The sequence below is a fragment of the Peromyscus eremicus genome, chromosome 11 (assembly GCF_949786415.1).
Source record: "Peromyscus eremicus chromosome 11, PerEre_H2_v1, whole genome shotgun sequence".
Taxonomy (NCBI): domain Eukaryota; kingdom Metazoa; phylum Chordata; class Mammalia; order Rodentia; family Cricetidae; genus Peromyscus; species Peromyscus eremicus.
This window is the reverse complement of record NC_081427.1, coordinates 30,805,249-30,831,659: the sequence shown is the minus strand read 5'-3', so window position 1 is coordinate 30,831,659 and position 26,411 is coordinate 30,805,249. Positions and strand designations below refer to the sequence as shown.

General features: G+C 40.3%; 1 protein-coding gene across 1 annotated transcript in view; it reads left to right on the top strand.

The window, feature by feature from the left end:
• Window positions 1–506: 506 nt before the first annotated feature.
• The window catches only part of C9 (complement C9), a 28,897-nt gene continuing 2,992 nt past the window's right edge, over window positions 507–26,411 (top strand). Inside the window, exons 1-8 of the mRNA XM_059276672.1 lie at window positions 507–572; window positions 1,201–1,345; window positions 1,590–1,737; window positions 9,344–9,482; window positions 17,370–17,663; window positions 20,696–20,936; window positions 22,856–23,002; window positions 24,549–24,727. Of these exons, the coding sequence (XP_059132655.1) occupies window positions 522–572; window positions 1,201–1,345; window positions 1,590–1,737; window positions 9,344–9,482; window positions 17,370–17,663; window positions 20,696–20,936; window positions 22,856–23,002; window positions 24,549–24,727 (1,344 nt within the window). The 5' untranslated portion in view covers window positions 507–521. The remainder of the gene's footprint in view (window positions 573–1,200; window positions 1,346–1,589; window positions 1,738–9,343; window positions 9,483–17,369; window positions 17,664–20,695; window positions 20,937–22,855; window positions 23,003–24,548; window positions 24,728–26,411) is intronic.

The window sequence follows — 26,411 nt, the reverse complement described above, 5'->3', positions numbered from 1 at the left end:
TGAAGACCTGAGTTCAGATCCACAGGCCACTACTTATAGCCAGTTATGGTAGAGTGCATCCGTAAGCCAACAAGGGTGGAGGAGGGGATAGAAACAAATAGATCCCTAGAGTTGGGGGGCTACCCAGTATAGCTAAATCTATGAGCTCCAGATCCAGTGAGAGATCCTGTCTCAAAAACTAAAGGAGACCAACTGAGGAAGACATCTGAGGAGCTCTTGCCTCAACTGCATCCACGCATATGTGCACATGCACATACACACAGACACATGCACAAACATGTATACACATACACACGTATGTAAGTATTTGTGTGTGTGTGTGTGTGTGTGTGTGTGTGTGTGTGTGTGTAATAAACACTATGATTTAAGGATGGAAAAGTAGTAAATAAATAAAATTGGTTTTGGAAGGCTTCTTGGAAAGAGGTGTACATAATGGTCATTTTAAATGGATACTTTTTAATCTTCATTGTAGTGAAGCGTTAATACAAAGAGAAGACTCTCTGTTACCCATAGACTGCAGAATGAGCCCATGGAGTGAATGGTCACAGTGTGATCCTTGCCTCAAAGAAATGGTAAGCATTTGAATCCATTCACCTGACCTCCTCAAAGGAAAACTGGCATCTTCACAGAAATGGCTATGTGGCAGGAACCCCCAGAAACAAATTCCAACCCAGGAAGAGGTAATCACTGAAATGAAAGTGTCTGATCTGACCAGGAAACCAGCATGTTGAACAGCAGACTGGGTAGATGTTTATGATATTTCATGTGTGTAGGAGACTCCACAACCTAGAAGGTGAAGTACTGTTGTTAAGTGATATCAGTGGCGGTTTCTTCCACCTCTCTCTTAAAATCATGGGCCCATTGGGTGTGGGGCCTGAAGTGATGTAGATGTTGCTTTATTCCAGCAGAGCTCAACTTGTGGGTCTTGATCCCTTTTGAGGGTCAAATGACTCTTCAATAGGGGTTGCCTAAGACCATTCGAAAAGACAGATATTTACATTATGATTTGCTAAGAGTAGCAAAATTACAGTTATGAGGTAGCAACGAAAATAATTTTATGATTGGGGGTCACCACAACAGGATAAACTGTATTAAAGGATTGCAGCATTGGGAAGGTTGAGGACCACTGCTTTAGACCACAATCCACTTTTACATTAGAAATATAATATTTTCAGCTGTCCTTTTTTTGATTGTTTGTAGTTTCGCTCAAGAAGCATTGAAGCCTTTGGACAATTTCATGGGAAAAGCTGTGTTGATGCTTTGGGAGACAGACAACGGTGTGTACCGACTGAGGAGTGTCAGGAGGCAGAGGACAACTGTGGGAATGACTTCCAATGTGGAACAGGTGATCTAAGAGTCCAGTTGCTCTCTATAGCCTTCTGTGTACACTAGTGAGTGAAAATAAATCCATACTTCATAGATAGACATATAATGGCTCCCCAATAAGGGCTAGCTATGTAGTCTATAGAAAGAACTCAAGTGTGTCTTGAGTGTTAAAGTGTGTCTTCAGTGTTAAAGTGCCCACAGTGACTTCAGCAAATGAGAAAATTTAGCGTTACACACAGTATGTTTCCTGATTTTGACTGCAGGCAGGTGCATAAAGAGGCGACTTCTGTGTAACGGTGACAATGACTGTGGAGATTTTTCGGATGAGGATGACTGTGACACGGATCCACGACCCCCCTGCCGTGACAGAGTGGTAGAAGAATCTGAGCTGGGACGAACAGCAGGCTATGGGTTTGTATTCCATGCATTTCACTTGACTCTATCTGTCCAGGAGAAAATGAATGAATGGAAATAGCCTTTCACCACGACAAATAACTCTTTCACCATGACAAAGAATACATAGAAGGGATTTATACAAAGGGCACAGTTGATGCAAACTTTAGTCTGTATTCATTTGAGGCCCCAGAATATGTAGTTAGTATGCAGGGATACCACCTGGCCTCAGTAGGGGTTCACTGACTGAGTTTCACTCTCAGTCAGTAGGACATAGTGCATCTCACGCACGAATGTCAGTAAGACCACAGCAACACTGACACGACATGTCAACATTTAGAATTAAATATTCCACAGCAGGTGTGGCGAGTCCATTAAAACATCTGAATTCCTAGGATGGCTACCTTTCACTGTCATGTTTCTTGAATTGATAACTGATTATAAATTCTGAGGAGGTTCAAGCATTCCGCAGTTGAGCAAGAAGAAATGGTATCAAAAGACTACGTTATAAATGCCAGAGGGTAATAGGGTTTGGGGGTCTCATTGTAGAGAGTTGACAGGCAACTCATTCTCCACACAAAATGAAGGGGCTCTGGGCTGTGAGCTCTAAAGGAAGTTTAGGAGTTTGGAACATGGGAGTATATGGAGCAGAGAGGATTCTGCAGATACCTGTACTCCAGGAAGTGGGAGGATGACAGATCTGAGGTCCTAACCTATTCCATTCCAGTTGCAAGGCATTCCAGGGACATTCAGTACTTAGTTTGCTTAACTATCTTGAGCTGGATAATTTTGCCCATGACAGAGATGCAGGTGTCCTCACATCTTGCACTGACAGAAGTAAATGGTTCTATTTCACCATCTAGCATGTCATGATTTTCTTTATCCTTATGGCTTCATTCTTGACTCAAAAGAGATGCTCAGTAAATAGTTGGTATGTAGATAAGCAGGTCATTTATTTAAAGGATAAAAAAACCTATTCATAGGTACCTTCTGAAATACTGGTAATATCTGGTAAGATGGAAACTCCTAGGATGAAACCTCAGGGACAGAGGTTCAGAATTGAAATGAAGATGGGGAGAAGGCAGAAGATGGCAGAGACAGTAAGAACACAGCGGGTAGAAGATCTAGAGTGATACACTTTCTGGGTCCAGTGATTCTCACACAGGAAACACATATGAATGTCTAAAGAGCATTTGAATGGTCAGTGCTTGCAGAGGACAACACTAGAGGGCGCTACTGACACTAGAGGTTAGAGGTGAGCGATGTTGATGTTGAGCATCTACTACCTCACAGCCCCACATTGTCAGTGATAGAGAGGTCAAAAAACCCTACACCGAGGACTAATTCCTCAGTATTGGATGTGGCTGAAAGTAAAGATGTCTGTTCTCTGAGGTCAGAGGAAACATCCATGTAATGAACATAAGAACAAAATTCTAGGCTATCAAGAGTCAGGCACAAGATAAATGTTTCACACACCATTTATTCACTTCATAAAAACCTTACTCAAATGACTTTCAAATATTACCCACAGTGCCTTTGGCCTCTAGCTTAAAAGCTGTGTTTGTGAATCAAATGGACTGTCTTAGGCCAGGAATCTTAGCAAATGGCAGTTAACAGTCCAAAATTCTTCTAACCAGATTGCTATGGACTCAAATTATTCCAAACCCCTGCTTCATCTTTCCTCAGGGGAAAAAAAGTTTTATCTCTAATCTCAATGGAAGAACTTGAAACAGGGAATCACATATGTTATTTATTCTCACTCAGTGCAAATTTATAGTTTGTCTTACGGGAAAAGAATACAGAAATGTTGGCCTACTTGACTGAAAAAACAATCATTCATAATCTAATGCTTTCCATTGTTCAAGGGCGGGGGCAGGGCGCAGGAAGAAAAAGTTGTAACAGCGTTTGCAGGCAAATTTCCTAAGGAGACATCCTAGAGAACTGGCAAAGAACTTTTAGGACCTCATGCTTTATTACAGTCAGGAGTGGTGTTGGGGAACATCATGAGGCTGAGCCATCAAGGCTGAGGAGGGGGCCCAGCTATGGGAAAGATTAGCTGCAGACATGGAAAATGAGGTAGGCCCTGACAGAATCGGTCTATCAACACATTTTATTGAATTCCCTACTATTATGAGCAAAAATCCTTAACAAGTTAGTTTTTAGAAAGGCTACTACTACTGTCATTTGCATACTACCTGGAATTTTTCCAACTCACTTTGTACGTTCTATCGATTGTCATAATGACCCTGCAACTTTGTCGGGGATGCTTTTATATTCGTTTTGTAAATAAGAACTAAATGAAATCATTTAAGCCATTTGGTGAGTGTTTCGGGGAACTAAACCCAAGTGTCTCTGTATCACATAGAGCTGTGTTTTCTCTACCACACCACTTTACCCTTCTCCTTTTTACCACACCACCCCTACACTTCTCCAAACCACTTCAAAGACCTAAAGCCAGTGCCTTTTCTGAAAAGCAGAACTAAGCTTGCAAAATGATAGTCCATGGGCCAGTGAAATGGTTCAGTGGGCGAAAGCACTTGCCACTGAGTCTGACATTCTAAGTCTGATCCCTGGAACTCAACTTCTGTAGGTTGTCCTCTGACTTCCAGACTTGCTCCATGACACCTGCATCATGCACACACACACACACACACACATACACACACACACACACACACATACACACACACACACACACAAAACAGAAAAATGAAATGCTTTAAGCAGCTATTTATTATCATGCCTATCATTCTAACACTTGGGAGGCTAAGGCAGGAGGATCATTCATTCAAAAGCAGCTTTGACTGTGCAGCCAGACCTTTCTCTCTCTCTCTCTCTCTCTCTCTCTCTCTCTCTCTCTCTCTCTCTCTCCCCTCGCTCTTTCAATATATATTAGAATACTTTGATTAGCAAATCAGCCATTAATATCTAGAAGTTTGAAGATGTTTTGTTATATGATTATAAACAATTCTGTGAAGTTTGGATATTTATAATAAACCTCTATCATTCTCACGTAGCTTTGAAATACATGTGAAATAAAGGTAATGGGGATTGTATTAGTTACTTTTCTGTTGTTATGAGAAAATATTAAGACCAAGGTAACTTATAGGAAGAAGAGTTTATTTGGGCTTACAGTTCCAGACACATAGGAGTCTGTCATGGTGGGAAGACATGACATCAGATGGGCATGGTGGGAGGAGCAGGAAGCTGAGAGATCACACTTTCTAACTCAAGAAAGAAACAGAGAGAGGTGGAAATAGGGTGAAGTTATATCATCTCAAAGCCTAACCCCAGTGACGTACTTCCTCCAGCAAGGCCACACCTCCTAAACCTTTCCAAACAGCACCACCAGCTGGAGATCCAGTGTTCAAATGCCTGAGCCTATGGGGTGCATTCCTCAATGAGACCACCACAGGAATAAAAAGAAGCCACTCAGAGCAGTATGCTTAGGATGTGCTTCTTCCTAGTTCAGTCTGGGAAACCCCAATAGATCTAACCTACTGTTTCATACACCCCTACTCTCTACATGGGCAAGTCACAGGAACTCGATGTAATGAGTTAATCTTTATCCATTTGAAGGACTCTCATGTAAGTTGCTATTCTGGCAGAATTCCATTGTCTTACAAATGTTTCAGACTTCTGTCTTGTAGGCATCTGAGATCCTCCACAAACGTTCAGGGAAGTCCTCCAGCCCATCTTGCATTCATTGAAAAAGCACAAATCAAAACCAGCTGTAAATGATGTGCAATATGTAAGGAATGCCTTTTTTTTGTGATCTAAGCATAACTCTACTTCTGTGAAGGGAGCTTTCTTGTCATTCACCTGGTGAATTGGAGCTGCCAGTGGTTCTGGGGCAGCTGTGGAAGCAACCATGTCTCAACACTGCCAAAGAACATGTTTTTCTTAAAATTTCCCAGGTGATGACTTTTCTATTCACGAGCACTTTTCATGTTTCTTGGCAGAAAAATATTGGCTCATTTTAGACCAGACTGGCTGTCTCTGTAGGAGTGGAATCGAGTCAAAGGTTTTTGAAACATTTCTCCCTTAGTAGTGCTTTAGACTTTATTGGCTTCTGTAACTTTCCAGATGGATCCAGCCAACTGGTCAATGTGCTATTCTGTGAAACAATATCCTTCAAGATGGACTATGCATAGCAAAGGGTACATAAGAACCTTCAGGAGAGTGGCAAGTAAGCTTTAAGTAATAGTTTCCTCAACTATTAATTATGTAACTGATCTAACACTAAGACTCAACCTCCATAGTACTATTTTTCATAAGGTTTAGAAATGGGAGGCCATAGCTGCTACGTCCTATCTTACATCTTTTGTTGTTGTTGTTGTTGTTGTTGTTGTTAAATCTATCACTATTTCTTTTAAGACAGGAACTTTCTATGTAGCTCAGGATCATAGGTTTGTTCCACCATACCAGGCTGTATATGGTGCTGAGGACTGAACCTAGGTCTTCATGAATGTAAGACAAACACTCTACCAACTGTGATACACGCCTCCAGGCCTCTAGCAGCCTTTTCACACCTATCATCTACCTTCCAAAAGCCAAATAACTGCTCATCCACCTCACTAATACTACATGGTGGAAAACCCAAGATCCAATTCCAGATCTTCGGGCTCAATTAGACTCTAATGCCTTAGGAATAAAATGGTCTCCACTTTTTAAAAATTCTAACCAATAATCAGTAAATGGACTATAAAGTAATTTTTATAAAAGGCTATTATGTGTGCAATCTTTTTGATATGTAAGATTAAGAAACTGAATGTCATTACTATAACAAAATGCCTTCTATTCTTATCTACTTATTCATGTGAGTAAATTTATCATTATTTCCATTTACAAAATGGGAAGTGAAAGTAAAGTAATATTGGTGCTGAGCCCTGTCTCTAAGTAACATTTATCTACAAATATAGAAGTTTATCTATTAATTTATCTATTATCTATTTGAAAAGAAGCCCAATTCATTTCACTGGGATAGCTTGGTTTGGTAATGACTTAAAAATTTTTTTAGCATACTTATATATACCACTTACAATGAGTTTCAATACTTAAACTTTATGGTCAAGGAACATTTAATACTTAAAATATTCAATTAATATATTTTGATACAGCAAAGCATGAAAAGGTGATCGACAAGATTATTCAATATAAATTATATTGTATTTTTATATTAAGTTAAAATTCTGTGGGAGGACCATATGCTCCTTTATTATGCCATTGATATATATTATATTTACTTTTCCATATAGAACAGTAATTATATTTTTAGTAAGTATTCATAGGCTGATGGGAAATGATATCTTTTGCAACTATTTAGGCTTAAGATGAAAAATATTAGATGCCTCACTAAAATGTTTAGGAAGGCATAACTAATTAAATTCCTCTAGAAGGTACACAAGTAAGAATACTACCCCTGAAGTGTGCCACATGTGGGATCTTGCCCACACTATTCCTCCTGTACTTCCAGCACCGTCCCAGTTTGAAACCCAACAAAGCCCAAACCAAACCACCTAAACTCCTTTTCTGATCTTCCCATGATGCTCTCTTCCTTGTATAACATGGACCTTATACAGCATTTACTTATACTACTTATTTGACACAGTATATTCTTCCCAAACTAATTTTTAAATAGATAATTATATTCCAACCGCCCTCAACTTCCAAGGAATTTTTGTGGGAGACAATTGTGTATTAACTATATTCATATCACTCCATTTCTTACAAACACATAGATGTAGTAATTAGTCATCCAAAGGTCACTCATTAGAAAGGAAGGTGAGTTTCATTGTTCACTGAAGGAGTCTACTGAAGGTGTATAGGGAGACAACGCTCACTGTCCCATCACACGTCGTTGAACTTCTGTCCCAGAAACAAAGACATTATCTGTTCTTTCCACTGCTACATGACTTCAGGGTGCATGAATGGCATCCAGCCCTCAGCGAAACGAAGACAAGAAGCGATTACTCACAGAACTGGGCTTGACAGGCATCTCTGCTCTTGAGCTGCAATGGCTAGGTTGGCCCTGCTTCCCGCTGCGGTTTGGTGAAATAAAGTCTGGGGCTGCAGGAGCAGCAGAGCTGAAGAGGAGCAGCAGCTTCCATCAGAAGCCCTTCTCAAGGTGATCGCACAAACAAAGGAGAGCCAGGAGAAACACGCAAGGCCTCTTCGTGTCCAGAGGCTTCTCTCCACAACATGCCACTGGCCAAAGCAACTGACGTGGTTGAGCACGAAGCCTCCCATGATGCCGTGGGGAGGGCTGTAGATGCAGGGATGGGCGAACAAACAGAGCACAAACAAGTGATGAAATGTTAAAGGAAATAAAGCAGCCACACTGTCCAGGCATTTGTTCCTGTATCTTTTTCGAGCTCATCACTCTAATTTTCAGATCTGTGTTGGAACTTCAGAGCTGGGAAAGGTCTTTTGGGAAGGTTAGGCACTGAGTTCCTTTTATCTGTCACTCAACCTTTACAAATAAATTCCTCAACTGTCCTTTCATTACAGAGCCACAATGTTGCTTCCTTGGTAGCTTCAGAGTGAGTTAAAATAGGCCCAAATTTTGAAGTTGTTTTAACCATAATAGTCTTGGTTTTAATTTTTTTGTTTTGTATCAGCAACAGGCTCATGGTAAGTCGTCCACGCTCTGACAAATTGCTCTTGAAGGTAATACACAGATTTATAATCCTGTTAATTGGAGTTAGGTATGTGATCTAGAACAATGGGTAAAGTTTCTGTTTGGGGAGTTACAGGTGTGTGGAACAAATTTCCCTTTTGGCATCCTGGGCTCAGAGCCATCTACTGTCCATGCTGCCTACATAACAATGACTGCGCTCCTCAGACCCGCTAATGTGGACTTGACAAAGAGCTAGCTGTTTCTCATGCAGATATTGTTTTTAAGCTTGGAAATCAAACTTAACTTTTGTTTAAAATTAAAAATAGCTAAAGGATCTTTCTGTCTGTGAATTAAAGCTTGCCCAATAAAAATATTTTTGCTGAGGGGATGGTGCATAGAACTTTTGAGACTACCTTGCTCAGATGCTGATTTTTTTTTTTGAATGTTCATCTTGGAAAGTCTAACAGGAATAATATAATCCTGGGGGAGGGGTGAGATTCTGGACAAGCAGTAAGACAGCTGGAGGAAAGCTTAAGTTTAAAGAGAATTGGGAGAAAGAGAAAGAGCCCCGATGTTGATTCATAGACGAGAAATCACATGCATATATTATACTGCCCCCCTGGGATGTTCTGCTCTCAAATAATTTAAATAGTTGGTGTTATAGCATTTGGCATTTGGTTCACTCAGGGATGTGAGGTAAGAGGTACAGCCTTAGAGCTAAGACTCCAGGAGCCAGAGGGTCCCATGTGTCCTACTTACTGCCTTTCTTTTCTGTGCTCTAACCGTGCCCTAGGTGCCAAAGAGTTTACAAGACCCTCCTAAGGCATGCTTTCTGCCAAGACACTGCACCAAAGTGAGCAGGCCCTGGCTTCTGTTCCTGATTAAACCCCACACATGTTGGACGACAATGACATGAACTGAAGCTGTCTCACTCCCCCTACTACAGAAGGCTGCCTTGCATTAACAGTGGTATTTACCCATACAACCCTGTCTGCTTCTTCTCAGGATCAACATCTTAGGGTTGGACCCCCTGAACACACCTTTTGACAATGAGTTCTACAACGGCCTCTGTGACCGGGTGCGGGATGGAACCACTTTGACGTACTACCGCAAACCTTGGAACTTAGCTTTTCTGGCCTATGAAGTAAGTCACCACAAAAGAAAGCATACTGTTTCGTTTGGGTTGGGAAAAGGTGCCTTGATACATTTAACAGTGGATTTGGTGAAAAGTTCAATACAGTAAGAATTTAAAGTGAGCGTGGGGCTCACTGAAAGGAGAGATGGATCTTAGATCTCTTCAGAAACACACATCAGTCTCTCATTAGTCCTAACTACAGACACCTGGTGATAAAGATTTGGTGAAATAGCTGTATTCTATAAGAATCACCTAGGCTTCTGAACTGACTAAAAACAAAATGAGAGCAGATTTCATGCGTGATCAAAACGATCCAACTGATTCCACATCAGCTGTCCTTGAACTAGTCCTTTCAGTGAAGAAGCCCCATTGTGTCCTCTTCATTCCATATCCAGAAAGTTCTTTCTGCTGATGTCACTCCCACCAGACTGAAAAACATACAGACTTTTAAAAAGTGTAACTGGTATTGTTTGAAAAACATCGTCATTATAAATAAATCCCTACCCACTTCAGCATGAAGCTATTCCGGTTGCCTGTCGATGGTCAGGATTCATATCGGGACCAGACTGGCACTTTGTTCACAAATGATTACGTTGCCATATTTCTTGCACCTGTAGATCTAGAATGAAGTCACCAAGTTCCCAGAGCTCTGAGGTAAATTTGGAGGTTATGGTCTTTCTCCATAGACCATGTCATGTTTGCCTCATTTAAACACAACATTTTGTGAGTCAAAGTCAAGAGTATATCCAAAAAAGTACTTTTCTGAGACAGGGAGATGTTTCAGCTGATAAAAAACACTTGCCACCGTGCCTGAATGTCTGAGTTTGATCCTTGGGGCCCACATTGTGGAAGAAGGAACCAGATTCCCGTAAGTTGTCATCTGACTTCCACACACGCACCACGGCATGCAGTGCCTACATACATACACACTCAACATAAATGATTTGTGTGTGTGTGTGTGTGTGCCAGGGTCTTACTATATAGACTTGTCTAGATTAGAATGCACTATGTAGACCAGGCTGGCCTCAAACTCACAGAGATCTACTTGGCTCTACCTCTAAGGTACTGTGAGTAAAAGCATAAGTCACTAAAAAATTTCAGTCAGGCCGGGCAGTGGCGACACATGCCTTTAATCCCAGCACTCAGGAGGCAGAGACAAGCAGATCTCTGTGAGTTCTAGACCAGCCTGGGCTATAGAGCGAGATCCAGGACAGGCACCAAAACTACACAGAGAACCCGGTCTCGAAAAACCAAAAAAAAAAAAAAAATTTTTTCCGTCAGTAAAAAATTTTAAGTCCTTTTCTAAATGGAATATAGAAAACATGACACCTTTAGTCGTTACTAATGGGTGAAAGTTGGTTGGCATGTTGTCTTATTTTGTTTTCAATTCTCAGATCTTAACCTCATGAAGTCTTTACTACTGCTAGGTTCTGTGTGTGAAATATGTGAGGTGTCTTTCATGGGTTCATAGGTTTGAATACTCAATGCCCAGACAGTGCTACTGTGTTGAGAAATTGTGTCGCCTTTACGGCATGGGGCCTGACTGGAGGAAGTGGGTTACTAGGTGAGACTTTTAAAGATTTATCCCAACCCTAGTTCCATTCTAAATGTCTCTGCTTCTGCCTTCTCAACACACACAAGCTGCCAGCTAATGCGAACTCTCTTCTAGAGCTGGCCCCATTACCACACTTCCCACCATTGTGTACCCACTGTATCCATGATGGACTCATTGCAATCTCAGACATGTTGAGACAAAATAAGCCCTTCCCCTCTCATGTGTGGGTCACATAGTTTGACCACAGTGATTAAGCAATAATCAGTGTAACCTCTGTAACCAGCTCTGTAGCCCCTGTATAAAGGTGAAACTTACATGATACAGAATGGGCTACGTGGCCACCCAAGTTTAAACATCAACCTACATCAGGAGAGTAAACACATTGGTTCCCCTTGTTCCACCTCTAGAAAGACATAAGGCTCAACATTTCAGTGTGTTTTATACTTTAGGAGAAAGGCATGGTTTCTGCTTGCACATTACTTATACCTCTGGGATATTTGGAACAGTATCCCATAATCAAACACATTAAGCTTTCTGTTGCAAAACTAATCTATGTTCACACAATGTGGAATAAATGAAATCTATAAATCACTTTTTATTAGTTTGGGTGGGATTAGTGCCTCCAAATGAGTTTTTCCATTGAGGTTATAAAAACACAGGAAGGAATGTAAGCTTGAGTTCTTATTTGGTGCCCATCAGGGAAGAGAGCTTTTGAGTGGAGTTCTCTCTAAGTCCCTGTGTCTCTTTGGTGCTATGACTACTGGTGGTGACCTTGGACAAACCTGTTATGGTCTTGGAAAATAAGTAGCTGAGCTTGTCATATCATACATGAATAAACATGAATTCTTGTGAGTGGACATCTCTATTTTAACTTACAAAGTTTTTCTTCAGTTTCAAATGCTCAGTAAAATAAATCATCTATCACATTTTTGTGTCTCACTACAAAACTTAAGTATTCTTTCTTATTGCCCATTATCAACTGCATATTTAGAGAGGTTACTCACAGATTTGTGCCTGATGAATAAATTTTTTATTACATTATGTTTATTTATTGTGAGTGGTGGTATATGCACATACTGTGGAGTTCTTATGGAATTCAGAGGGCAACTTTCAGGGACTAATTGTCTGTTTTCACTATGTGGGTCCCAGGGATGGAACCATGTCATCTGCCTTTGCAGCAAGCACCGTTACCCACTGATCCATCTTGCCAACCCGTATGATTTAATTTTTAAACCATATTTGGGTTACTCATTGACAATGAATTATTTTCTTTTGTTATTTGAAAAAGTTATGCTTGCCTGTTTTGACATCTTATTCATCTCCCCTCATTTGACGTTTCCTATCTCAAATGTTCTGTGGTTTAAAACTCCATTTTTCATGGGTAGGAACCCTGCCTCAGCCCTGAAGTTATGAGAACTTTAGTAAAGTACTTATCCTGTGACTCAGTTTCCTCATGTAGAAAACAGAAAAACATTGCCTACCTCATGACTATAAAGGGATATAAATTTGGAAATCTCTCCAAGGGTTATTGGCACATGGCAAGCACTCAAACACCTGTCAATAGAGCGGGCTGAAGGCTTAATCTACAATTACTGACCAAGAGGATCTGCCTTTTGCTATGTCTTGCTGCTCTCCAAGACAAAGCCTAGCATTAGCTTCAATTTCTTTCCTTACCCTGGATGGCCTCTCCATAGTACACTGTCTGGGGGTGAGTGAGTGATGAAATTGTCCTCTTCTGTGTATATTTTCTTATTGCCATGCTGTACTTCACTCAGCTAATCTCTCCCTTGGTTTCCTTAGCTCTGCTGAATTTGTCTGTATGTGTGGCAAGTTGTTCAAATTAGTGTTTCTGTGAGGGAACCAGTCCTGGAGGGTATTATTCATCCATCTTCCTGAAGTCACTCCTCTGCGTGTGTACATAAAACACTTTAACCACACCTGGGACAGAATAAACAAAAGATGTTAGTTATCTGCCTTAGCTATTATTACCTCTGCATATTGAATTTAATGCATTCATTTTCTTTGAGCACCTTCTATACACTGACTGTTTCCTAAGCAGGGATGCTGTAGCAGGCATGACCCCTGGCCTCTTTTTTTTGTTTGTTTGTTTTGTTTTGTTTTGTTTTCTTTTTTCAAGACAAGGTTTCTCTGTGTAGCTTTGCACCTGTCCTGGATCTTACTCTGTAGCCCAGGCTGGCCTTGAACTCACAGAGATCCACCTGGCTCTGCCTCCCGAGTGCTGGGATTAAAGGTATGCGCCACCACTGCCTGGCATCCCCTGGCCTCTTGTAGCTGATGATCTATTTAATAAGCAATTTGAACACAAGTGGCTTCTGTTTTCTTTTGTTTTAAACGAGGACCCACAGAAGCATATGTTCTAAAAACTTATAAGGCTTTGAGACAAAGCAGCTTTCCGAAAGAGGTGCCACTTAAGCTGGTACTTGGAACAAGAGTAAGAAATGATAAAGTCAAAAAGTTTGTTTTTCTCTTATGTGTATGAATTTGTGCAACACGTATGTTATGGGAAAAGATGTAAAAAAAATATTTTGGAAAAGCAAGGCCAATGAGAGAGCTCAGTGAGTGAAAACTTGCCACACAAGCCTGGTGACTTGAGTTGGATCCCCAGAATCCTTCAAGAATGACATTTGGTCTTACACAGGACTCATATTCAATTCCCAGCACCAATGTCAAGTACCTCACAACCTACAATTCCACCTCCGGGAAATCCAGCTCATCTAGAGTTACATTAATTTACACAAACCACACACAGACACATATACACATAATTTAAAATAAAAATAAAGTCTTTTCCAATATTTCCCAAATCTTAAAATCACTACATTCCTATCCTTATTGAATATGTAAATTTTCCCTTTAGACTGTGTTCAGGTAAAATAATTAGAATTTTTTTAAGAAAAATAAGCATGTTTTGGAAAACAGAACCAGATCTCATTACGGATGGTTGTGAGCTAGCATGTGGTTGCTGGGAATTGAACCCAAGACATCTGGAAGAGCTGCCAGTGCTCTTAACCGCTGAGCCATCTCTTTAGCCCCCACTTCTTATTCTTATGAAACAATACATCAGACCAGGTGAGTTATAAAGAAAAGAGGTTTATTTGACTCATGATTCTGGAGCTCTAAGGTAGAGGGGCCCACCCCATAGGGCTCCCCTTATTGACTTAACAAAGACTTCAACCTCTAAATATCATGGATTAGGTTTCTATACTTCCAATGCCTCATGTACAAATTAAAGTCCAAATTAGTTTGAGAAACATACCCAAACAGTTACAACATATTAATACCCGACTGCAGCCTACTGGGCATAAAATGTCTTAATTTAAATGTTCAAATTTTTAACAAGGCTGCTTTAGGGATCTTTGGTAGGGGCAGGAGGTTTGTTGTTGTTATGTGCTTGTTTGGGTTGGTTTTTAGCCTTTTTTTTTTTTTTTTTAAATCAGGTCATGTTATATATCCCAGTGTGCTGGCTAGTTTTATGTCAACTTGACACAAGCTAGAGCCATCTGAATAAAAGGGAACCTCAATTGAGAAAATGCCTCAATAAGATTGATGGGGAAGGTCCAGTCCATTTCGTGTGGTGCTATCTCTGGGCTTGTGGTCCTGGGTTCTATAAGAAAACAGGATAAGCAAGCCATGATGAGAAAATCAGTAAGCAGCACTCCTCTGTGGCCTGTGCATCAGCTCCTGCCTCCAGGTTTCTTCCCTGTTTGAGTTCCTGTCCTGACTTATTTCAATGATGAACAGTGATTTGGAAGCATAACGCAAATAAACTCTTACCCCTACAAGATGCTTTGATCATGGTGTTTCATCACAGCAATACAAACCCTAAGTAGGACAGAAATTGTTAGCAAGAGTGGGGGGATTGCTGTGAGAGACCTGAACATGTTGTTTCGGGGGAGGACTGTGGAAGGACTTTGGAACTTTGGGCTAGAGAAACCATGGACTGTTGAGAGCTAGTTCAGTGGGCTACTCTGTAGGAGCTTAGAAGGTAAGAATGTTGAGAGCCATGCAAATGATGACCTGTATGTGCGGACCACCATCTGGCCTTTATTAGGTTGTTTAGTTTATGTTTGTTTCATTCTACCTGTGACTTGAGACTCTTGGTGAAATTGAATATAAAAATAATGGATTGATTGGTTTGGCAGAGGAGCCATCAAGGCACTATGGTATTCAGGTTGGTGCTGCCTTTCTGGAGAAGCTCCTGTGCTGCACTGGGGCAACAGAAGAGTGTTTGCATGGAGTCAGTGCTCAGAAGTAGACACAGCTGTGGTCCAAGAAGAGCCAGGCTAGATCTTAAGGGGCTGGCCTCAAACTTGGCCGTGTTGTAAACACCATCACGTGGTAACGGTTTTGAAGCAGGAAGCATGAAAGATTGAAGGGAGTCCTGGAGAACAACTAAGGCCAGAACAACCCTGTGTGGCAGGGTTGGATTCCCTGCAGAGAGGCCCTCAGAGGTTGGTGGATGAAGCTATGAAAGTGAAGCCTTAGTGTCAGTAGAGACCCCCAGGATATTTGAAGTGTTGGTACCAAAGGGCATCCACTAAGGAAAGCTGCCCATGTCACATGGATATGGCCTAAGCCTAGGAGAAAAGCTGTTCCTGCTGCAGGGATGAGGAGGGAGCAGGACTGGAGGAGGAGGGGGAGCAGGACTGGAGGAAGAAGGAGCAGGACTGGAAGATGAGGGAGCAGGACTGCAGGAGGAGGGGGGAGCAGGACTGGAGGAAGAAGGAGCAGGACTGGAGGAGGAGGGAACAGGACTGCAGGAGGAGGGAGCAGGACTGAGGGAGGAGGGGGGAGCAGGACTGGAGGAGGAGGGAGTAAGACTGGAGGAGGAGGGAGCAGGACTGCAGGAGAAGGGAGCAGGACTGGAGGAGGAGGGAGCAGGACTGCAGGAGAAGGGAGCAGGACTGGGGGAGGAGGGGGGAGCAGGACTGGAGGAGGAGGGAGCAGGACTGTTGGAAGAAGGAGCAGGACTGGAGGAGGAGGGAGCAGGACTGCAGGAGGAGGGAGCAGGACTGGGGGAGGAGGGGGGAGCAGGACTGGAGGAGGAGGGAGCAAGACTGGAGGAGGAGGGAGCAGGACTGGAGGAGGAGGGAGCAGGACTGGGGGAGGAGGGAGCAGGACTGGAGGAGGAGGGAGCAAGACTGGAGGAGGAGGGAGCAGGACTGGAGGAGGAGGGAGCAGGGTTGGAGGAGGAGGGAGCAGGACTGGAGGAGGAGGGAGCAGGACTGGAGGAGGAGGGAGCAGGACTGGAGGAGGAGGGAGCAGGGTTGGAAGGAGGGAGCAGGACTGCAGGAGAAGGGAGCAGGACTGGAGGAGGAGGGAGCAGGACTGCAGGAGAAGGGAGCAGGACTGGAGGAGGAGGGAGCAGGACTGGAGGAGGAGGGAGCAGGGTTGGAGGAGGAGGGAGCAGGGTTGGAGGAGGAGGGAGCAGGGTTGGAGGAGGAGGGCTACTAAAGCCCTTTGGAACCCAGATTGTATTACAAACCCTGGATGTTGGATATGGAGGTATAAGAGTTGCTACTTTTCCCTGTTGAGTGTTCTAGAAGGTGTTCAGGAGAGGACTGTATGTGATTGTTTCATGTCCCAGTTCATTTATTCTGTGCCGTTACACGTTGGAATAATATGGTTTCATTTTTTTTTTTTTAACATCATAGGCCTTTAGAGTTAAGAGATGTTGAACTTTTAAGGTGTCTGAACTTTTGAAAGCTGTGGATTTTTAATGCTGGACTATATTTTACATTATAGTACAAACACAAATTTTGAAGACAAGGGATAGGAGATTTTAACTTAAAGGTGATGCATTCCTGTGCCGAGTTAAAAGGGGAGGGTTTGTGATGGTTAGTTGTAATTGTTCATGTGAAACAATATAGAAGCACCTATAGACATTTCCATGGAGGGGTGTCTTAACTGTGCTAATTGATGTGAAACGACACAGTCAAAACGTGGATAGCACCATTCACAGGGGTTAGGTCTTAAACTATGAAAGAAAGAAGACTGAGCAGAAGTATCCATCAGTTCATCCTCGCCCTGCTCTTAACTATGGATGTAATGTGACCAACTCCTTCGGATTCCTACCTTGACCTCCCTCACAGTGATGGAATCCTGAGCAGAATAAATCCATTCTCCCTTAAAGTTGCTTCCATCGGGGTAGTTTCTCACAGCCACAGAAATGAAACTGAGATACAGACTCTGTATTCGAACTGCAGAAATCTGACTCCAGCACCTTTGCCTTAGAGAGCTCTCACTCCCTCTACTGCTTTTCAAACAGCTGCCTGATTTGCATTTGTTTTTAACAGCTTTTTTTTATTATACACTTTTAGACTAAGGCTGATACAAATCTCAGAAATGAGAATTATGAAGAGGAGATTCAAATATTCAGAAACATCTTCCAAGAGAAGACCTCGAGTATTAACGCAAACTTGGCTCTAAAATTTACAATCACTGAAGTAAAGTGCTGTTCACGGGTAAGAGGAGTTGACGACGTTTTTCCAGAAGGAAACTCTTCAAAACCTACAAAACAATCTGAAAACTCTGAAGACTCTTCTGTTAATTTTAAATTTTCATATTTCAAGAGTGAAAATTTTCAACGATTATCGACATATTTATCAAGGACGGTAAGAACTGGGATATATGTATAGACATATAAAGACTTTGATAGGACTTATTTCAAACCAACCAAACTCTTTTTAAGGTAATAGGAAATGAAAGTAAAACCCAGAAAATCTTCACAGAGATATTTAGAACCGGCAGCAAACTACCAAAGGCAGGGAACTCTCAGATGGTGGACAGTAGTCAGTGAGTGTGACACTAGATGTTAGTGAGTGGAACTTGTTCTAAGGATTCAGAGCATGCTGTTTGACTGACACCTGAGTATCAGAGCACCCCACTTAACAATCACCGTGATTATTAGTACAATGAAGAGTTAAGATGGAGGATTGTGCTTCTGTATCACATGGCCTCTCAGAAAGATGCCTATGTGCTTACTATAGACCGTCTCCAAACAGTGGTACGGTGGGTGCACTTATGCATGTTGCACACGAAATTGGTCTGCCTACTTTGGAAGCACATTTTTAGGCTGAGATTTAAAAAAAAATATCTGTTTATTTTTATACTTAATCCAGATTCAAAGGTCACTTTACCACCTCTAGAATAAATATAAGAATTCTTTTTCAGGATTGGTGTGATGCTGGTCAAATGCTTCCTCCTCCTTTCCTGATACCAAACACTTGCTTAGACACTACATTTGCCCTAATAAAAATAACAATGAACTCTCAGCATCCATATTGTGCATAATTATGTGATTAGTTTGTGTTGAGAAGATGAGAGACCAAAGATTTAAGGACAATCTCTCCAAACAGTTAAATTAGGGATAGTGTGTCTGAAAGGACTATTAAAGTTGGGGTTCAACGGTAGAAAGAGTCTGATGGCATGGTTCTGTCACATTCAACCAGAAAGAGAACAGATTCAAGAGGGCACTTTAATTGGATCACACAGAGCCTCAAAGCTCACTGTAAAGGGTGGATTTTCTTTCTGTAATAGGGGTTTGAGCTCAACTCTTGACATTCATTGTTAAATTTAAAATGGTCCAACTGGGCATGTGAAAACAAGTATAAGGATGATGTTTAAAAACCAATGCAAGAATCCATATGGGACATGCTTGTAATTTAGAAAGGATAGTTCCCATCAAATCCAATATCAGTGTTTGGAGCCTAAGCCATTTGAAGGATAGAGTGGCTGACGGAGAACCTTTCAAGCAAAGTAGGCTGAAAGGAAGACCAGGGTTAAGTTCTAGTTAGATGAAATGTGAGGTCTGTTAAATCTTCAATTGAAGGTTGGTAAGAAGTGGGTGCTAGGAGTCTAGAGTTTGGGAGAGATCTGGGTTCAAGATATAATTTTAAGAGGTTTTGACATACAGATGATGCTTTAAAATCATAGGATTTTGTTGGACAAACAACACTGTTATAATACATTTTATAAGCAGAAGAATAAGGGGTAAGTTTGGGAAACTTCAATATAAAGGAAATTGCAGAAGGAGAAACCACAGAGAAAACCAGAAAGCAAGTGGTGCAATGTCCTTGAACCGAGTTGCTCGATGTGGTCTCTGGATCAGCAGTGCCTACATCAATAGGAAGCTAGCCCTTCAAATGCCACCTAGACCTGCCGCGTCAGAACTACATGTTAACAAGACCCCAGGGGTGATCTGTTCATCTTCTGCAGCTTAATAAGTGCTACTTTCCAGTACCAGACTCAGAAATCTACTGAACAAAGAAGAAAGATTAACTGTGTCAAATGTGCTAATGGGTCAAAAATGAGGATGGTGATCACTGGCCTTAGGATTATGAAGGTCATTGGAAACCTTGACCAGAATGGTTTTGTCTTTGTGAGGGCAGCAGAATGACTCAATTAGATTTAAGTAAATGGGAATATAGCTCGGTGGTAGGGTGTCTGCATAGCATGTTCAAGACTCTGTGTTATTTTCAACATGCTCCTTTCCCTCGGGAAAAAAAATAGATGAAAGAGAAAATAGGAAAAGAAGAGTTGGAAATAGAATGTATAAAAAATCTTTTCATACAACGTTGTGTCTAATGAGGGCTAGGAAATGGGTAGCAGCTGGTGAGGCTCATGGGGCCAGAAGAATCGTTTTTATTGTCTTAGGATGAAAGAAAGAACAAATTTCCAATTTGGGTGGAAATGATTTAAGACCTACCTTTGAAATCAGCTGAGCCAAAGACTATCACATCCACTTTACTCCAAATCCCAAGATGCCCTTCTAGTTTTGACAGTAATGACAAAAGGAATCCTGATCCATTTTGCTCATCTTTGAGACTCCACTGAGAATTAATATGTAGTTCAGAAGATGTAGAACTAGTTATGGTTTGCGATGTATGAAGCAAGCTCCTGTTAGATTCTTGTTAATAAAATTCTCATATTTACACATGAGGGCTTAGAAGCCACACCAAAAATATAGAGCGCACATCCCTTCAAACACAGATCTTCAAAACAAGATATAGAACATTCTACCACCCCAAGAAAATTCCATCATGTCCTTCACAGTCAATTCCCTACCAACTGAGAGGCAATCACTGACCAGATTTCTCCTATAACAGCTTGGTTTTGTCTGTTACTATGAGAAGAATCATGCAGTATGCGTTCCTTTGTGTAGAACTTCTTTTAATCACCCTGTATTTGAGATTACTTGTTGAATATGTCAGTAGTTTGTTTCTTTTGACTGATGACTCAAAATCCCTTTGTGTGGATACAACACTATATGCTTAGCAACTTCTTTGTTGATGGGTATTTGAGCTTTTTCCTGTTTGCAACTATTCTGACGAATGCTGCTGTGGAATCCTGAAACAGATCCCTTGGTAAGCACTTAATAGGGGCATTATGTTTATGAGGGCAGATGAGTGTTTAATTTCATGAGAAACTACCAGGAAGGTCATGAAAGTGTCTGACTGAGCATGTCTGAGAGTTTCAGTTGCCAAACAGTATCAACAACAACAGGTTATGTTCATTCATTCTAATGTGGTCTGCTGTAGTGGTCACTGCTAAAATGTCATTCCCCTGAATGTTCTAGATTTTATGGTTTGTTGGAATGACGTGATAAAAAGTCATGTTTCTCTTCTTCAACTGCTTCTCATCAAAGGAAAAAATGTTTCTGCATGTGAAAGGAACAGTTCACATGGGTAGATTTGTGATGAGAAATCGGGATGTGGTACTGACAACAACTTTCCTGGATGATATCAAAGCTCTGCCAAATTTCTATGAAAAGGGAGAGTATTTTGGATTTTTGGAAACCTATGGAACTCACTACAGTAGCTCTGGGTCTCTGGGAGGAGTCTACGAACTGATATATGTCTTGGATAAAGCTTCCATGAAAGATAAAGGTATACCTAGAAACAGAATTCTGATTGAAGTGAACGTTGTTATTTTCATTGCCCCTTTTCAGTAAACTCTTAGGATGAAATAATCTAATAATCTGTGCCTTTGAGAAATTCTGCTCTGACCTTTGGCATCTAACCGTCTATCAAATGGCTCATTGATTTCCACTTTGAATAGGCTCATTTGCTTCCAAAGTACTCAACAGCATTACTGAAAAATGCACCAAATCACACTATAATGAAATGGCTATTAATGGGAATATGGCTTCAAAGGAAACATTATTTATTTATTTTTTTTTTTTTTTTTTTTTTTTGGTTTTTTCGAGACAGGGTTTCTCTGTGTAGCTTTGCGCCTTTCCTGGAACTCACTTGGTAGCCCAGGCTGGCCTCGAACTCACAGAGATCCGCCTGCCTCTGCCTCCCAAGTGCTGGGATTAAAGGCGTGCGCCACCACCGCCCGGCTGGAAACATTATTTAAGATGTGGAAGAAGGTATAAGAAACAATTTATATAGCCTGTCTCTTAATCCTCAGACTAGTTCAATTTATGTATGATGACTGTCTTCCAACATATTCTTCAGTGTTAGTGGGAACATATTGTTCTAAATGTTGTCTTTGAGAGGAAGAAATAACCAATATGATTGTACAAACATAATGTGCTAACATAAGGTTGAAAAATTAGTTTTGCCTCATATGGTGATCATTATAATCTTATGGGGTAGTTCAGTTGAGGCCATGTTGAAAAAGACTGTTATACTCAAAACTATGAGGAAAGAGTAACATAGTGCTTCATCCATGCATCCCCTATAGTTGGGAGATGCCTTGGACCTAAAGGTTCATCTATTCCTTTCAAGAATAAAGTAGAACAGTCAGGTACATAAATATATGCCTGTAATCCCAGCTCCTTAGGAGGCTAAGGTAACAGGCTTGCTAAAGACCAGGAGTTTGAGGCCAGCCTGGGTATCACAGAAAGACTTCTTTCATAAAAATAAAAAGAATAAAGTAAACTCAAAATGACTGTGTTAATAAATAATAACCATAGCAGGATGTGGTGGTGCCATACAATAGTGTAAGTGTAAGAAGATAGATAGATAGATGATAGATAGATAGATAGATAGATAGATAGATAGATCTTTTTATTTTCTATTTCTATTTATTGTTTATTATTTATATTCTTTATATATTATATTTTATTATCATTTATTGCATATTTTATTATTTATATAATATTTATATATTATATATCTAAATAAAATAGATAATAAATTATAGACTTCAAGGAATTTAAGGATATAAGTGCTTAGGTAGGCATATATCAACTATAGTGAGTTAACTTCCAAGATTGTTATTTGTGAGCATGCATAGTATCAGCCAAAACAAAGCTGCTATATATCCAAATCATCTGTCCAAAACAACTGGATATTGTTGTGTAATTCTGTATACTCAACTGAAACAGAGTGATACTTCATAAGGTTAACGTGAGAATTAAATTAGTTAACTTATACAAGATGTTTAGAATAATGTCAGGCATATAATAACCATTCAATACATGTTGGATGTTGCTGTCTCCCTTGGGTATCATAAAAGATTTTACTATAACAACCTTGGTTGACCTATATCCGTTTCAAACAGGTAGAAAATTTAACATGCTCTTTGCTACTAAGTTGATAAGCCAAATGAAAGGATGCCACTAGATATTAATAAAAAGGCAAGGCAGGGAAGACATGATGTTACCTTTGAGTCAATAATGGCATCTAGAAACATATGTATATTTGTCACAAAATAGTAAAGTTAGAATTTACTTCTGATGTTAATAGACCATATCAAATAATCTTCACATTCGATTCAATAATAGTATCTAGAAACATATGTATATTTGCCACAAAATAGTAATGTTAAATAATTTTCATATGAATCTATAACACAGGTGTTGAAGTGAATGATATAAAGAAGTGTCTTGGGTATGAACTGGGTGCATCTATACACATCCCTCTGCGTCCCGTCTCTGATGGACCTTCACTCACAGCAGATGTTAATAAGACTGATTGCTTAAAGACAGGCGATGGGAAAAGAGGTAAGTGTGGACTGGCTGGTTAGACTTAGGAAGGCAGAGCTGATACCTAAGAGCATTGCCTCTCATGATCAGCACTCCAGCATCTTCAGTTAGAGAAGTCAAAATCACCTAAGAACTATTTCGTTTTTCCTCAGTCACTCACTATGAGCACAAGTGGCCCATAGACACACATCTGTCAAGGCCACTACTGTGCGAGGGAAGCACGCGGCTCAAGGGCTGCTCTTCATGACACGTGTGCTTGTGTATCTTTTGTGGCAATGATAGAAAACTGGTCACGGGTGGCAAAATGTCTTGAAGACATGTTCCTTTTTCCTTAATTTTCGCAAGCCTTAAATGGGCTAATGTAGGACCTTGTGTCCATTACAAAGAACAAGACCTAAGTTACCTTTCCAAATCTACTTTCAACTTGGCTTGATTAGGTAACCTTTCCTCAGCACCCAACTAGTGCAACACCTTTTTGGAATTCTAGATGTTTTTGTTATAAGCATAACCTTCTCTTATTGATTGTTAGCAAATTTGCAATCATGAAAATGTGCTGGAGACTTCACATCTTCTAATCTCAAAGACTTAAAATTATTTTTATTTAAAATTTTTATTAAACTTTAAATGAAGAACACTTTTTTTTTTTTGGTTTTTCAAGACAGGGTTTCTCTGTGTAGCTTTGCACCTTTCTTGGAACTCACTCTGTAGCCCAGGCTGGCCTCGAACTCACAGAGATCCGCCTGCCTCTGCCTCCCAAGTGCTGGGATTGAAGAACACTTCTGATTCATCTCTAAGGAGCCAACTGGTAATAAAGGAACTATAGAAGGGAAAGATGGACAATATGGAAAGTTTATCTACTTGTGGATATGACTGAGACTAACAAAGGGTCAAAACCCTGTAATTACCATCTCACAGCATTAGGTTAATTGTGTGACCTTAAGCTAGTCATTACACCACATCATTTCAGATTTCTCATTTGTACAAATGACGAAGGCTAGAGAAAAACATCTTGTGATTCCTTTAATACTTCATGACTTTAAAAGTTTTGCAAGTGTTTAAAGTGGTTCAGTTTGGAGAGAAACAGAGAAAGGGGAATGGGATTTGGGAGTAGGAACAAGTTTACTTTTTGTCTCATTCTTTTTAGATGCTAATATTTCTATAATATCAAGATAATTTAAAGCATACTATATACAATATCATTATGAAGGTAAATTTTCAAATATATATATATATATATATATATTACATCCAAAGTCATGTTAATTTTCCTGTATGTACTTGTATTTATATGATGAGCTGTAAGTTATCAATCCACCTGGATCGATTGTACCACCATTATTTTTCAAAACAAAGATGATTGAATTCTATAAATTGACTACTGAGAAAAATTGCCTTCTTAGATTATGGAGGGGAGATTTATGTGTGTAATATTTACAATTAAAGTTCAACAAATACAATAAGCTATCCTAAAAAGACATAATACACATTTATCAAATGCCATCTGGATAAATGACCACAGAAATGCAAATGCTTCAAGTCTTCCTTGTTTTTCTTTTTTTTCCAGTAAACATCACTAGTGAAAACTTCATAGAGGATGTTATTTCATTCATAAGAGGAGGGACCGGGAAACAAGCAATCCTCTTAAAAGAAAAGCTTCTCAGAGGACACAAGGCAATTGATGTGACTGACTTTGTCAACTGGGCCTCATCCTTGAATGATGCTCCAGCACTCATTAGTCAAAAAGTAAGGAATGTTTCTTTTATGACTGAAGATGCTGTCTTATTAAACATCACACTGGGTTCAGATAACAGTTGCCTTTATAAGACAGAGATGTTAGTACTCAAAAGCCCTCACATGGCTTCCTTGGAAAAAAGAATTTCAGAGAAGAAAGGCATAATGTAGTGTCAGACAACTTGGATGACCTCCTGCTGCCGTCTGTCACTCACAGGTGTGGGACGTTTCTTTCTTGACAACACTTAATTCTGCAGATCCCCATGTGTTTCTGAAGGTTTATTAAGATTGTTCATATAGAGTCTATAGTACAGGTTGGAACAAAATTGTCACCAAGAATGGATAGTTCTCTTCGGTTGGCCTTTGGCTCCCCTTGTCTTCTCTGGGCATCACACATCAGGAGACCCTCATCCAAGAGTCATTATGGAAAGAATGTTGATAATGTCTTGACAAACATAAAAACAAAGATGGGTAATTCTTGTGACCAGAGAATCAATCCCCTCTCATTCACTTTCTCTTTGTCCAAATGGACTCAACTTTAATGATCCTCCTGCCTCAGCCTTTTGAGTAGCTGAAATTATAGACACGCGCCCTTTCTGATTTTTGTTTTGATTCTGTTTTATGAGGCTGGGTCTAACTTGATAGTCTGGCCTGGTCTTGAACTCTCAGCAATCCTTCTGCATTAGCCTCCCAAGTGCTAGGGGGTATAGATGTGAATCCTCAGACCTGCCTCCATTTTTATGTAATGGTAATAGTGTTCTATCTAGGAGACCCTGAGAGTCTGTACTCTTCTGCTTAGTCTTGAAAGGGGACAATACGTTACAGTTGTAAAGATGTAAATACCATTGCTATTTGGCTGCATCTTTCCACTTAACTAAAACATGTATATGTTATTCACTACTCCTTTTTTCCCCCCTACTATTATTAGAAAGTAATTGTTGCTTTCTTTCATAGCTTTCAACTTTCCGTGCATGTTTTATGGTTTCTTCTCTCCAGTCAAATTGATCTTTGTTCACGATGCCAGTTTTATTACATTTTAGAAATGCTGACATTTTTATAGTACTAGTTTCTTGAGAATTTTACTTCCTCACTCTATTTTATTGTCTTTAAAGAGTTCATTAGAGCCACCCAAACTATCTCTCTTATATAAAGAAAGAACTCAGAAACCAAAACATTGCAACCAGTTCTGCATTTTGGTTATAGAAATAAAGCCTTTAGCATATGTGCACACATCACTTCACATAAAGTGTGGGGGCCCAGGCTATAACACCTACCTGTAAGGTTAAGGTCAGTCTGGGCAACCTAATGAGACCTTGTCTCAAAAACAAAAATGGATCTTGAGATATATCTCAATGGTAGAGCACTGGCCTAGCATAGACAGGGGCCTGTGCTCAACATCCTGGTACTACAACAACAACAACACACACACACACACACACACACACACACACACACACACACACACACACTAAAAAAAAAAATACCAAGTTTGACCTTGAAATAGATGCTAACAAGTTTCTGCTCTCATAAATCTTGTGAAAATGGACCTCTGGGAGATTGGTTACTAATTTCATCAGGTAATTACACATCCACAATCACTAGTTCACCTGTTGGTGAGGAGAAGCATTCTATTGTTTGTAGACAACATATCAAACACTGGGAGACATTCTTAACACTAAAATAGTTATCTTTCTTC